We start from the raw sequence: 15,739 nt of genomic DNA, 5'->3' as shown, positions 1-15,739 counted from the left end.
AATATGAGTGGTGGACTGGCGAGAGCCAAGTCAGGCCTGCTGTATGGCACAGCCCCAGCAGGCTAGGGCTAACTGCAAAGCAGGGAGTCCTAAGACTAAAATGAAGCTATTTTTCCTTACATTGATAATTTAAAGACTTATTGGCTATATTCGATATGCATAAATAATATCTGGGGACAATAAAAGGAGATCCCTGGGGAAAGTACATTGTGACAACAATTATGGCAGTGAGTGTAACAAGACTAAAAATGGCCTAAGAGCTTAAGCTGCTGTACCCATTGGGAGGCTTTCAGAAAAAGAGCTATTTGTCACCACTATAGTTTCTCAATTAACTGGACTGAGACCAAAAGCCAGAACTATGGGTGGCTTGTAGCATGAGCGAGAAACTTTAATCTCCACCTAAATATAAAAAAGCCCTATTGCTTACCCTCACCCACAAATCACCTGCTTCCACTTAAAGGCATACATGATGAATATAGAGGTTGTGTAGTTAAATAGCCAATGGTAGGGTGTATGGGTAGGAGTTACTAAACTTTCTTTTTAAAAAATATTTATTTTATTCCCTTTTGTTGCCCTTGTTGTTTTTTTGTTATTGTTGTAGTTATTATTGATATTGTAGTTGTTGGACAGGTCAGAGAGAAGCGGAGGGGAAGACAGAGAGGAGGAGGGAAAGACAGACACCTGCAGACCTGCTTCACCGCTTTCGAAGCAACCTACCTGCAGGTGAGGAGCCGGGGGCTCGAACCGGGATCCTTAAGCTGGTCCATGTGCTTTGCGCCACCTGCGCTTAACCTGCTGCACCACCGCAGGACTCCCCGTTAGTAAACTTTCTTATATACAAAGGTTAACCAGAAGAGAGCCCCCATGGTGTGTGCTTACTTTACAGCAGATTTCTTTAGGTGGACAGTTTACTATATTACAAAAAACTTGGTTTATGATCTAGTTAGACCCACCCAAGAATGGGTGATGTCTGGTTCTTTTTCTCTCTCTGCCTGTCTTTCTCATGAATAAATAAATAAATTTTTTCAAAAAAAATAAATATTCAGATTGATTTGGCAAAAAAAATGGTACAATCTTAGAAAACTTGTAGGCAGTGGAATGGTATGACTCAAGTAGTGTTTTAGAAATAAAATAAAGAATGGGTTGAAAAGTAAAGCTATTAGATATAGCTCCAGGGAAAAATTTTTATTCATACAGATGGTCAGAACAGGGAGATGGTCAAAACACAGATGGTCATTTCAAGGGAAAATTTAGACTATTCTAGAACAAAGAAACTTTCAAAGGTAGATTCAGGCTACCCCAGACCCAAGAAACTTTCAAGGGGAGATGAGGATGCCCCAGACCTAGGGAACTTTCTAAGGAAAACATACTACTACTACTACTACTACTAATGTTGTTTAAGGTTATTCCTGATGTTAATGAAAACAATCTTGCATGATGTCAACTATATCCGGGCAAAAAGTGTTTAAAATAAAACTCTGCAGAGAGACGGCAGAGTCACTTCTCTCCTGCACCTAAAGCAGCTGATGTGTCTCTCCATTCATCTCACGGACTCCCCCTTTCCTTCAGGGACTAGCAATTACTTTCGTCCGGGCTGGCTCCCGGCAGTGGATGGGTGCTTCAAGCGTCTCTTTCTCTTCCCCTCTCTCCAACTCCCTCTAAATTTGTTTCTATCAACAAAGTGGAAGAAAAAAAAGGGGTGGGCAGGCGGGCAGGAAAAGAAAGGCCACTGGGAGCAGTAGCTTCATGGCACAGGCACTGAGCCCCAGATATATCACTGAGGGTGGTCCAGAAGGTGACACAATGGACTCTTTTTTTTTCCTTTTTTATTTATTTATTTAGTTAGTTAGTTGCCCTTGTTGTTTTGTTGTTGTAGTTATTATTGATGTCATTGTTGTTGGAAAGGACAGGGAGAAATGGAGAGAGGAGGGGAAGACAGAGAGGGGGAGAGAAAGACAGACACCTGCAGACCTGCTTCACCACCTGTGAAGTGACTCCCCTGCAGGTGGGGAGCCGGGGGCTCGAACCGGGATCCTTATGCTGGTCCTTGTGCTTAGCGCCACCTGCGCTTAACCCACTGCACTACCGCCCGACTCCCACAATGGACTCTTTAAGCATGAGGTCCCAAGTTCAATCCCCAACAGCACATGTACCAGAGTGATCAGTGACGCTTTGGTTCTCTCTCTCTTCCTATCTCATAAATAAATAAATAAATAAATAAAATCCCCCTTTTTAAAGAGAGAACATTTACAGCAATTACTGGGCCTATGAAACAGTTCACTTAGATAACGTGCTGCTTTGTCATATGCAACCCAGGTTCAAGTCCAGCCTCCAAAACATTGAAGCAATCTTTTGTGCTGTAGCCTTTCTCTCTCTGTCTCTAAATAACAATAGTAATAATAATAGTCACTAAAGGTGCCCGCAGGTGGCATACTCCATGGGGTGTACGTAAATCTTGGAGTGGGGAGACAGCATCGTGGTTATGCAGAAGACTCATGCCTGAGGCTCTGAGGTGGCCGAAACGACCCAGCTGGACGTGAAGGGGACCTGTGTGCTCCTTGATGAACTTCACTGGCTAAGTTGAGAGGTCTATGTGGCGGCTGCATGAATTCAAGCAACATCCCGGAGAGCGGGTCAATGGCGATCAGAAGCGGCTTCGTGACGTATTTATGTAATAATAATAAATTATTGGACCTGTGGCCCACCGAGTCCGGTTAGCGACGCTTGAGAGAGAAATGCATGTTCAAAGTCTCCAACCTGGCCCCACCCGGGGCCCCGCCGCCCCACGGATCGAGCCAGCCCGCCCTCGCGAGTCTCGCGTCTCGCTGCTCCCAGCGCGAGCGCCTCACCTGCGGGCTTGTCTGCAGCCATCTCCCCACCCCGGCTCTGCTTCCTCTCCGCAGTCGGCGTGGTCTCGACTCCAGCTGCCCAGACCTCAGAGGACGTCTGTTCTGCCCACCCTCTGGCTCCGGGTCCCTGGGTTCCGGCCTGGGGATGGGCGGCCTGCAGGCTGAGGAAGTGACGAAAGCTGACTCGCGTCGTCTAGCAACAGCAGCAGCGTCTCCGCCCGAGCAGCGCTACTACCTTCAGCTACATACACTCGGTTTCCGCTGTGTTGAGTCCCCGGTACACACTACTTCCGGGGGCCGCGGCCAGCGTGGGAACCGTGACTAGCCCCGCCTCCTCACGCCGGCGTCCCCTCGTACCCCGCCCCCTCCGACGTCAGAGCGGGGATCCTGGCGGCCGCGCTCTCCCAAGTCTGGCTGGGCATGTTAGTATCCTAGGAGGAAGTTTCCTTATCACTGTTGAAATACTAAGTGTCAGAGTGCTAGGACCTCATTTAATTTAATTTTTATTTTTTAATTAGACGTAGAGAGAGAGGTAGAGTAAGAGAGAGAACCAGTGCATTGCTCAGCTGTGGTTTATGGTGGTGCTAAGATGACAGGGTTCCCGAATGCTCCTTAGTTCTTATTGTGCATATCTTTAATTGTTAAACTATTGCGGTGTATCTGTCAAATCTAAGAAACTACCTTGATTGGTACATTACTGATGAAAAATTTTATTTTAACTCCCCCCCCCCCCCAGTTTCCTACCACTGTCCCTCTTTTGTCTCTGGATCAGATCCAGGATACCTCATGTCTTTATAGGCTTTAAAATGTTTTTTATTTCAAGGGGGCGGGTGTAGATAGCATAATAGTTACGCGAACAAACTCTCATACCTGAGGCTCTGTCAAGTCCCAGGTTCAATCCCCCACACCACCATATGCCAGAGCTGAGCAGTGCTCTGGTAAAAATAAATAAATAAATAAATAAATAAATTAAAATATATATATTTAATAAGACAGATAGTAGGATAGAGAGGAAGAGAACCAAACATCACTCTCATATATGCACTGCAGGGGAATGAAACTCAGAACTTTATGCTTGGGAGGTCAACACTTTCTTTATCCACTGTGCCACCTCCTAGACCACTAGATAATTCTTGATTGTGGTAAGTTCTCAGATTTTCTTTCTTTCTTTCTTTCTCTCTCTCTCTCTCTCTTTTTTTTTTTTTATCATGACTGAGACAATTTTTAGGAGTACTGGTTAGGATTTTGGGGAGTAATCTCTTGAGATTTCTCCACTTTTTTTATCCTCCATGGTTATTTAGGGCTCGGTGCCGGGACTATGAATCCACTGCTCCTGGCAGCAATTTTTTTTCCATTTGATAGGACAGAGAGAAATTGAGAGGGGAGAGGAAATAGAGAGGGAGAGAGACAGATAGACACCTGCATGTGAAACAACCCCCCTACTGGTGATGAGCGGGGGCTCAGATCCGGATCCTTGAGCAGTTCTTTGCGCTTCTTACTATGTGCGCTTAACCCATTGCGCCACTTGTTCATGTTTTTAATAGCACCAAAGCATCTTTCAGTGTAGTGGGGGCCAGGCTCGAATCTGGGTCTCCCACACGCATGGCAAAGCAGTGCACTATCTAGGTGAGCTATTTTGCTAGTCCTCACTTGTGATTCTTTTTTTCTTTGACCAACTGGTTGTTTAGGGCTGTTGTTTAATTTCTACATACTTGTCAGTTTCCCACATTTCTTTCTGCTATTGATTTCTAGTATCATTTCATGGTTACTAGACTATATATTGCTGCTTTTGAATTTATTTATATTTTTGTTATGTCTTAGCATACGATTTTTCTAGAGAATATTCTATGTGGGGGTCAGGCAGTGGCACCCTGAGTTAAGCTCACATAGTACAAAGTTCATGGACCCACACAAGGAGCCTGGTATGAGCCCCAGCCTCCCCACCTGCAGGGGGCTGCTTCACAAGTGGTGAAGCAGGCCTGCAGATGTGTATCTTTCTCTTTTCCTCTCTATCTCATCTCCCGTTTCAACAGACTGCCAGGACCAGTGGATTTGTAGTGCAGACACCCAGTCCCAGCAATAACTCTGGAGGCAAAACAAAAAAGAATATTCCATGTACACTTGATAAAACCTATATTCTGGGCAGGCAAGCAGTGTTGAACCAAGTTGAGAGCATATGTTACAGACTGCAAGGGCCCAGATTCAAGCCCCCATTCCCTGCCTGTAGGAGGAAAGCTTCACAAGCAGTGCTGCAGGTGTCTCTATTTCTCTCTCCCTTTCTGTCACCCCTTTCCTTCTCAACTTCTGTTTCTATTTAGCAGATTAAATAAATAAAACCAAAAAAAAATCCACATTTGAGCTGGGCAGTGGTGTAGGTCACATAGGATTAAGCATGTTTTCTGCCATGTGTGGTATCTTTATTTATTTATTGGATAGAGACAACCTGAAATATAGAGGGAAGGGGGAGATAGAGAAGGAGAGAGGGTGGTCCAGAAGGTAGCATAGTGGATAAAGCATTGGACTCTCAACTATTAGGTCCCGAGTGCAATCCCCGGTAGCACATGTACCAGAGTAATAACTTTTTCTCTCTCCTCCTATCTCTCTCATAAATAAATAAATTCTTTAAAAGAGAGAGAGAGACAGAGAAACACCTGCAGCCCTGCTTGACCACTCGCAAAGCTTTCCCCCTGTTGCTGGGGACCGGGGGCTTGAACATGGGTCCTCACTCATTGTATCATGTACACTCAACCAGGTGTGTTAACCACCTGGACCCTCAAGTTATATCTTTTCTGATAATCTCTACTAATGTGAATTTGTCACCATATATTACTTTTCTTTTTATCTCTCTTATATAGTTTATTTATTTATTTATTGGATAGAGATAGAAGTCAAGAGGGAAGGAGAACTAGAGAGGGATAGAAATAGAGAGACACCTGCAGCACTGCTCTGCTGCTTTTAAAGCTTCCTCCCTTGCAGGTGGGCACCAGGAACTTATACCCAACTCCTTGTGCATTGTAACATATGTGCTCAATCAGGTATGCCACCTCTGGCCCCTTTACTTTCCATTCTAAACATAGCACTTTATTCACCGCACCACCTTGCAGGCAAGGTAACAGGCGCACTTTACCTGGTGTACTATGACCACACCCCTATTTTAAAATAATTTTCATCAGTTTCACCAGAGACTGGTTCCATGGCATTCTCGTATGCTGGAAGGCTCTCTCCTCTTTGCTTACTTCTTACACTACACCCAGACTTTCTTAGTTCCAGCAGCCCAGAGTAGGTTTTTGTTTTCACTTTGCTGAAGTAACATTGGTTGAGGAAGCTTGGAGTGCAGGATGGTGAGCCACTGTTCTACTGAAGACTGCAAGTAAACTGAAACAGAGAAGTTCATCACCTACAGGTCCTGGGGGAAGTAGAGGGCATAGCTCCAGGGAGGGAAGGCAAAGAGGCAGGATCACAACCTTTATTGAGGGCTGTGGGTAAAGTGCTTTGGGGTTCTTAGATGAAGGCAAGGGTTTTGCTAACTAATGGTCAAGGGAGCTTGTCTAGAAGATATACAGGAAGAAGGCCATAGGAGGCAGTGGAAGCTTGCTGATTATTTGAGCCATTGAGGAAGTCAGATGAGGAACCTGTATTTGTTTATTATCTAGGGCATGTATTTGTGGGGCCAGGCTAATGCCAACTTAAGCTCTCAGTCTATCCCCAGGCTACTTAACCAAACAAAATGAATGCCATACTACAGTATCATCTAGAAACTTAGCCATATTCTTAACATTTTTCTAATGAAACATGAGACAATTTAAAATCTCTTCCCATTAAAAATGTATAATGTGGGGGCCACACATTAGCGCACTGGATTAAGTGCTTATAGCACAAAGTACCAAGATCTGGGTTGGAGCCCTAGGCTCCCCACCTGCAGGGGGGTCGCTTCCTAAGTAGTGAAGCAGGTGTCTTTCTCTCCTCCATTCTGTCTTCCACTCCTCTCTCAATTTTTCTATCCTATCCAACAACAGCAGCAGCAGCAACAACAACAACAAAAAGATGGCTGCCAGGAGCTCCTGGAGGAAAAAAAAATATGTATAAAGTATATTTAATACATGCTGAAGATAATACACCAAAATGTATCATTCATTTTTCAAATGAATTAGGCTTATAAAATAGTTAAAAATATTCCTATTTAATTTCCACTCAATTTCATCTAATTCTAGCACCTATGATTATTTTTCTTCTTAAAAATTATATATATTTTTAAATTATATATATATATTTGCCTCCAGGGTTATTTCTGGGCCTCGGTGCCTGCCTGCACTACAAATCGACTGCTCCTAGAGGTCATTTTTATCTTTTGTTGCCCTTGTTGTTGTTGTTATTGTTGCTATTGCTGTCATTGTTGGATAGGACAGAGAAATCAAGAGAGAAAGGGAAGACTTGGGGGGGGGAGAGAAAGACACCTGTAGATCTGCTTCACAGCTTGTGAGGTGGCTCCTCCAACCCCCCCACCCCCCTGCAGATGGGGAACCGGGATCTCGAACCTGGATCCTTAGGTAGGTCCTTGCTCTTTGCGCCATGTGTGCTTAACCCACTATGGCCTGGCCTCACACCTTTTTTTTTTCTTTTAATTTATTTTTTATTTAAGAAAGGATAAATTAACAAAACCATAGGGTAGGAGGGGTACAACTCCACACAATTCCCACCACCCAATCTCCATATCCCACCCCCTCCCGATAGCTTTCCCATTCTGTATCGCTCTGGGAGCATGGACCCAGGGTCGTTGTGAGTTGTAGAAGGTGGAAGGTCTGGCGTCTGTAATTGCTTCCCTGCTGAACATGGTCGCTTCCCCGCTGAACATAGTCGGTCCATACTCCCAGTCTGCCTCTTTCTTTCCCTAGCAGGGTGGGTCTCTGGGGAAGCAGAGCTTCAGGGCACATAGGTGGGGTCTTCCTTTTTTTTTTTTTTTTTTGTCTCCAGATTTATTGCTGGGGCTTGGCGCCTACACTACAAATCCACTGTTCCTGCAGACCATTTTTCCCATTTTGTTGCCCTTGTTGTTGTTATAGCTGCTGCTGCTGCTGCTGTTGGATATGGCAGAGATAAATTGAGAGAGAAGAGAAAGACAGAGAGGGGGAAAGACATATATCTGTAGACCTGCTTCACTGCTTGTGAAAAGACGCCCTGCAGGTGGGGACCTGGGGGCTCGAACTCGGATTGTTACTCCTGTCCTTGAGCTTCACGCCATCTGTGCTTAACCCACTGCACTACTGTCTGGCCCCCTAATTATATTTATATTCATATATTATTGGATAAGGACAGAGAGAGATTGAGAGGGGAGGGGGAGATAGAGAGGGAGAGAGACAAAGAGACACTTGCAGGCCCTGCTTCACTACCCTGCAGGTGGGGACCAGGGGCTTGAACGTGGGGCCTTGCACACTGTAATGTGTATGCTTAGCCAGGTGGGCCACTGCCTGGCTATTGTTATTATTTTAACTAGGGAACTGCTCAATTCTGCCTTATGGTGGTGCAGGGGATTGAACCTGGGGCCTTGAGGTTTCAGGTGTGAGAATCTCTTTGCATAACCATTATGCTATCTACCCCTGCCCCTAACTTTTTAAAAAAATTTTAACATAGTACATGTACAGTGATTTAAATCAGGAAATTAAATGAACTTTGGTATAGTGCCATAATCTGAAGTATAGAAATCACTAGCATTTCTGCAGTGTTTCTACTACTGCCTTCTTTCTGCTGCAGGATTTCATGCAACATTTAGTAGTTAGTCCTGCTTAGTGTCTTATACTCTGTGACAGTTCCTCAGTCTTTCCTTACTGTCTATAACTTTGACACTTTTAGTCAGGGCTAACGGAAACTGGAGTTGAAGTTTATGGTCAGGCTTGTTGTTTATAATTGACTCTAGTGCTGAACTCATGTTCATTCTGCATTAGCTCTTTAATGTCATATTTTAATGTCATATATATATATGGAGAGAGAGAGAGAGAGAGAGAAAGAAAAATAGATAAGAGGAGAACCAGAGAATCACTTTGGTACATGTGGTACCAGGGATAGAACTCAGGAATTCATGCTTGAAATTCCAGTGTTCTAGCCATTGTACCAACTCTTAAACAGTTAGTTTAAAAGTCACCCTAAATGAGAATTGTAATCACTGTTTCACACAATGTACAAATAGCTATGAATGTGTTGTGCTAAGTGTTGATTCCATAGAAAATGAAATGAATCAGGCTCTGTCTACTTACTGATCAAGAACCTATAGGCATCAATTAATATATATATATATATATATATATATATATATATATATATTTATTTATTTATTTTAAAGACAGGAGGAGAGAGAAAAAACCAGACATCACTCTGGCACATGTGCTGCCGGGGATTAAACTCAGTACCTCATGCTTGAGAGTCCAAAGCTTTATTACTGTGCTACCTCCCAGACCACTAAATATTTATATTTATACTTATTATGTGTATAAATATTCTTCTCTCACATGAGATAATAACATACATATTGCAAGGACCGGCTTAAGGATCCTGGTTCGAGCCCCCAGCTCCCCACCTGCAGGGGGGTCGCTTCACAGGTGGTGAAGCAGGTCTGCAGGTGTCTATCTTTCTCTCCCCCTCTCTGTCTTCCCTTCCTCTCTCCATTTCTCTGTGTCTTAACAACGATGACATCAATAACAATAATAAGTACAACAACAATGAAAAACAATAAGGGCAACAAAAGGGAAAATAAATTTAAAACATTAAAAAAACATACATATATTATTCTATATGTTTGCTGTGTGTTCTTATCACACATAAGACAGAGAAGAAGGAAAATGCATACTTATCACCTAACTTTCTTCTTACCAGAGCACTGCTCAGCATTGGCTTATGGTGGTGCGGGGGATTGAACCTGGGACTTTGGAGCCTCAGGCATGAGAGTTCGTTTGCATAACCATTATGCTATCTACCCCCACCCCTCTCTAACTTTTCCTTAGTAGTTACCATGTATACTATGGTATGAATGTTTCTTGATTCATTATAGCCAGTCCATTGAGATATTTTTCTTTCTTTTTTTTTGATATCTAAACACTAAAATAGTAATATCTTTATACATGTAACTTTTCTTCCATTGCATGATAGCTGTACAGATATATGTCAGTGCAGGATTTAAGTACAAACACCCTAAATAAGTTAAATAGGGTTTCATTTTTCTTTCCAGAACCTGCTTTCACTGTAGCTCAGCTTCTTTTGAAAACTTATTTTATTAGCGAGGCCTGTATCTTAATTTCCAGTTGTGAATTGTTTCAAGTTCTTTCTTTATTTAGCTGTGTTTAGGAGTGCTAGGCCATTGCAAAATGAAAAGGGGAAATTAAGTAATTGTTTAAAAATGTCACAGAATGGAACTTTAGTTAGAGTCAAGTTCCCTAAACCATCCAGGATAGGGGAAATAGTTCTGCACAAGGGCCATATGGGCTCTCTATTTTTCTTTTTCTTTTCTTTTTTTTCTTTTCTCTCCCCACAGTTGAGGGCTTCCACATGCTGTTGCACTACTTCTAGGTTACTTTTTTCATTCCGATAGAAAGAAGGAAAGACAGAAAAAAAGAAAGAGAAAAAGAGTAAGGAAGACTACAGTACCAAAATTCTCCCCATTGGCCTATCATCTCCCCTGTTATGCCAGAGTTTGAACCTGGGCTCTGTGCATGGCAATGATGGGCCCTACCTGGTGAGCTATGTCCCCAGGGGTGCTCTCTAGAAGCCACATTTTCTTACCCACTGCTTGTCAGCTTTATTGATGAGCATCAGTAGTCAGTTGTAGTTGAAGAAAAGCCAATTCAGTTACTTCATTTGCAATATGTATAAATGCCCGGGGAATACAGATGGGAATGAACAGAATCAGAGAACAAGATGCTCAGCAGCACTCTTTGGACTAGAGAGAAGTGAAAATTATAGAACCTAAAATTGAATCTCATCACATGTGTGGGCTTTCATGGGGTGGAGGGGATGAATCACAGGTGCATAAGTCAGAGCACATTAAGCCTGTAGTTCCTTCCAGTCTTCTGTTAGCCTCATCAAACCTGGCTTAAACTAAATCCATCAGTACTATGGCACCATACAAGTACCTCCACTCAGCATGAATAGCCTTCACCAGGACTCTCTCCAGTCTCAGGTAAACAGACCCTGATCCAAACATTCTGGAATTCAGAATTGAGGACCTCAGGTGAGGCATAGTGAGTGCCCTGTAGTCTCTAGATCATTCAACCAGCCAATCCTTAGATCAAATGAATAACTTACCTGCAAACATCTAGGATGAGAATGTGGAATCATCTTTCACAATCTTACTTGTTTATTTATATTTGGATAGAGACAGAGAGAAACTCAGAGGGAAGAAGGAGAGTAGAGAGAAGGGTTGGGCTATAGCACTGCTTTATGACTTGTGAAGCTTCCCACCTGCAGGTTGGGATCAGGGGCTTGAACCTGGGCCCCTGCGCATGGTAACATATGCAGTCTATCAGTGTGCCACTTCCTGGCTCCATCTTTCACAATCTTTGCCCATTAATTTTCCTAGCCAGGACTATTTCCCGTTCTAAGACCTCATCCTACTAAACATTGGAGTTAGTGCCAGAAATGACCTTTATGGTTCTCAATTCTCTACACAACATATGTGGCTTACATTATCCATAAATTAGATGGCTTCAGTTGAATATATATATATATATATATATATATATATATATATATATATTTTTTTTTTTTTTTGATAGGACAGATCATTTGAGAAAGGAGAAAGAGAAAGAAAAACACCTGCAGTACTGCTTCACCACTTGTAAAGTTTGCTCCCTATAGGTGGAGACCAGAGGCTTTAGCCTAGGCCCTTGAGCATGGTAACGTGTGTGCTCAACTGGGTGTACCACTGCCCAGCCCCACCACCATGAGATTTCATTTTGCTTAGATACCCTTAATTTGAAAACAAATTTGTCATTGACCACTAGGTGACACCCTATCACAAATTATGCTATATCTAGAATAAGCTTTTTTTTCCAGTTCCCTATCACCTACCTACCTACCTTCATTCCTCTCTTTCTTTCTTTCTTCCTTTCTCTCTCTCTCTTTCTTTCTTTCTCCCTTTCTTTCTTCCTTTCTTTCTCTCTCCCTTCCTTCCTTCCTTCCTTCCTTCCTTCCTTCCTTCCTTCCTTCCTTCCTTTCTTTCTTTCTTTCTGATTTAATAAATTACAAGGTAACCAGAGCACAACTCCACACTGTTCCCACCACCAAAGAGTAAGCATTTTAAGCCAGTTGTCTTTGAGAATGTCTGATCTGACCAGGTTTTTAATTTTCTTTTATTTATTTTTCCCTTTTGTTGCCCTTGTTGTTTTATTGCTGTAGTTATTATTTGTTGTTGTTATTGATGTCATCATTGTTGGATAGGACAGAGAGAAATGGAGAGAGGAGGGGAAGACAGAGAGGGGGAGTGAAAGACAGACACCTGCAGACCTGCTTCACTGCTTGTGAAGTGACTCCCCTGCAGGTGGGGAGCCAGGGGCTTGAACCAGGATCCTTACTCTACTCAGGTCTTTGTGTTTTGCACTACCTGTACTTAATCGGCTGCGCTACCACCTGACTCCCCTGACCAGGTTTTATAGCCTCCTCTAGAGTGGCAGGTTTAAATATTGGGTGTGTCCAAGTCCCAATATGAGTTAAAAAAAACTTAGCTGAGTGGTATATATAAGCAGCCACATAGTGAGACCTGCTTATTACCATACTGTTCTTGGTTCTGTCTATTGTGAGTTAGCCATTGTCATTGTGTAGAAATGACTTCTGTCTGGACCAGGCACCCCGGTACCTGCCAACTCCTGCCTCTGTTCCTCAGTCCAGCTTGTTTTGTCTCAGAACACTGCTGACACCTCTACCTTTGTCCTTTCATTTATCTTTTTAAAATAAATTATTCTCTTTTTAAACAAATTTTATTTATTTATTATTGGATAGATACAGAGAGATATTGAGAGGGGACAAGAGATAGAAAGGGAAAGAGACAGATATACACCTGCAGCCCTTCTTCACTACTTATGAAGCTTTCCCCCTGCAGGTAGGGACCAGGGGCTTGAACATGAGTCCCTGAGCGCTATAATGTGAGCACTTAACTAAGTGCACCACCACCTGACCTTTTAATTCCTTCATTTATCAATAAAACAGAAGGAAGAACAATCTTTTTTTTCTTTTGTAGTACTAAGAGGTCAAGGCCACTCTATTTATAATACGCAATATAAAGGGAAGTTCTTCTTCTAGCGTTTGCCCTTCTTCCGTAGCCAGTCAACAGCGTCAGGTTGAGCCTGATGTAAAGTTTCGAGACCTCCTTTGAATCTGGAGAGGTGGCAGTCGTTGACTATGTGGGTCATAGTCTGTCTGTAGCCGCAGGGGCAGTTCGGGTCGTCTCTGGCTCCCCAGCGATGGAACATAGCGGCGCACCGGCCATGGCCTGTTCGATAGCGATTGAGGAGGGCCCAATCATAACGTGCTAGGTCAAAGCCGGGTTGACGCTTGCAGGGGTCTGTGATGAGGTGTTTGTTCTTTACCTCAGCTGACTGCCAGCTCTGTTTCCAAGAGACTGGAACAGAGAAGTTCAGTGTAGGCGTAGGGGGCCAGATTGGATGACGAGACGTCAAGCGTTGGACAGGGTGGGCGAAGATATCCGCGTATATTGGCAGGTCCAGTCGAGCGTAGACGTGGGAAATGAACTTAGATGATGCCGCATCCCGACAAATATCTGACGGGGCGATGTTGCTAAGAACTGGCAGCCATGGAACCGGGGTGGAACGGATGGTTCCAGAAATGATCCTCATGGAGGAATATAATTTGGAATCGACCAAGTGGACATGGGGGCTACGGAACCATCCTGGGGCACAGTATTCTGCAGTGGAATAGCATAATGCCAGAGATGATGATCGTAGTGTGGAAGCGCTCGCGCCCCATGAGGAGCTGGCCAGTCTTGCAATGATGTGATTCCTCGCGCCCACCTTTGCTGCAGTTTTTATGAGATGTTCGTGAAATGACAGAGTGCGATCGAGAGTAACGCCAAGATAGACTGGCTGGGCTTCATGCCGGATTCTCGTATCGCCAAGCTGCACATTAAGCTCACGCGAGGCCGAGGCATGGTGTAGATGGAAAACAGATGATACTGTTTTTGCAGTGCTAGGGATTAGTCGCCATTTTGTACAGTAATCAGATATCAGAGACATGTCTTTAGTGAGTGTTTCCTCGAGGATGTCGAACTTGGATACCTGAGTTGCACAGCAGATGTCATCGGCGTAGATGAACTTCCTTGAAGAAGTTTCTGGGAGGTCATTGATGTAAATATTAAATAGCGTAGGAGCCAGAACAGAGCCCTGGGGGAGGCCACTTGAGACAAGTCTCCATCTGCTAGACTTGTCACCCAGATGCACCCGGAATCTTCTGTTTTGGAGAAGAAATGATATAGTGTTGGCCACCCATGGAGGCAGGCATCTTGAGATCTTGACTAGGAGACCATGGTGCCAGACAGTGTCATAGGCTGCTGTGAGATCAACAAAGACAGCACCCGTCTTTAAATTCTTCTGGAATCCATTTTCAATGTAAGTTGAGAGGGCCAGGGCTTGTTCGCAGGTAGATCTTCCTGGGCGGAAACCAGCATGGGCGGGTGATAGGAATTTCTCTGTAAGATGAGAAATATGTGACAAAAGCAGCCTCTCAAGGAGTTTGTAACACACGGAGAGGAGAGAAATTGGTCTATAGCTGGCGGCCAGTGTTGGGTCTTTCTTTGGGAAAGGGAAGTAAAGGGAAGTAAATCAATGTATCTTATTCTGTGGGTGACTCTGATTGGTCTGACTCCTTGTAACTTCACTTCTGATGGTGGGTTGTAATCACTGCATAAAGCTGGCGTGTCGCTGAATCTAGCTCAATTTCAGAAACGCTGGCAAATCTAACCCAGCATTCCCCACCTCTCCTCCCAGAGCACTTGCAAACTGACAAGGCTTGTTATCTGATCTCTTGTTGTGACTTTCTGTTTTATTTAATGTCTTTTACTTTATTTAATGTTTTATTTAATTTTCTGTTTTATTTAATTTATTTAATATTCTTGATTCAGAACATTTTCAGCCTACAGTATGGAGGACTCTCTTAGTAGATGAATGAATGAATGAATTTTTACTAGAGCGCTGCTCAGCTCTGGCTTATAATGGTAGGGGGTATTGAATTTGGGATTTCAGCACCTCAGGCCTGAGAGTCTTTTTTTTTTTTTTTTGCCAGAGAAGAGGAGGAGGGGCATAGAGGCAAGATGACTGCCGACAGTGCTGAAAGGACACGGGGAAGTGGGAGATCCCCCTGGAACCATGGGGAGAAGATTTTTGAGGAGCCCACTGGTGGTGCACCTGGTGGAGCGCATACGTTGCCATGCACAAGGACCTGTGTTCAAGCCCCCCCCCCCATCCCCATCGGCAGGGGGGACGTTTCATGAGTGGTGGAGTAGTGCTGCAGGTGTCTCCTATGCCCGCCTTCCCTCTCAATTTCTCTTTCTTTCTTTCTTTTTTATTTATTTATTTATTTATTTATTTTTAAATAATTTATTTCTTTATTGGGGAATTAATGTTTTACATTCAACAGTAAATACAATAGTTTGTACATGCATAACATTCCCCAGATTCCCATTTAACAATACAACCCCCACTATGTCATTCATCATCTTTCATGGACCTGTATTCTCCCCATCCACCCACCCACCCCAGAGTCTTTTACTTTGGTGTAATACGTCAATTCCAGTTCAGGTTCGACTTGTGTTTTCTAATCTTGTTTTTCAACTTCGTGGCCTGAGAATGCATAACCATTATATTATCTCACCCCTCATCAAGGACTCTCTATACATC

The 15,739-nt window shown here is 43.5% G+C and overlaps 1 protein-coding gene across 2 annotated transcripts in view; it reads right to left on the bottom strand.

Annotated features, from left to right (window-relative positions):
- LOC103114370 (CCR4-NOT transcription complex subunit 10) overlaps positions 1-3,100 on the bottom strand; it is a 50,766-nt gene extending 47,666 nt beyond the window's left edge. Inside the window, exon 1 of one of the 2 annotated variants that reach the window (XM_060184801.1) lies at positions 2,850-3,100. In XM_060184801.1, the coding sequence (XP_060040784.1) occupies positions 2,850-2,871 (22 nt within the window). In that variant the 5' untranslated portion in view covers positions 2,872-3,100. The remainder of the gene's footprint in view (positions 1-2,849) is intronic. The other variant, XM_060184800.1, reaches the window with a different exon arrangement.
- Positions 3,101-15,739: the final 12,639 nt, after the last annotated feature.

This window comes from Erinaceus europaeus, unplaced genomic scaffold, assembly GCF_950295315.1.
Source record: "Erinaceus europaeus unplaced genomic scaffold, mEriEur2.1 scaffold_721, whole genome shotgun sequence".
Classification (NCBI taxonomy): domain Eukaryota; kingdom Metazoa; phylum Chordata; class Mammalia; order Eulipotyphla; family Erinaceidae; genus Erinaceus; species Erinaceus europaeus.
The sequence above is the reverse complement of the archived record's forward strand: the minus strand, read 5'-3'. Positions and strand labels throughout refer to the sequence as shown.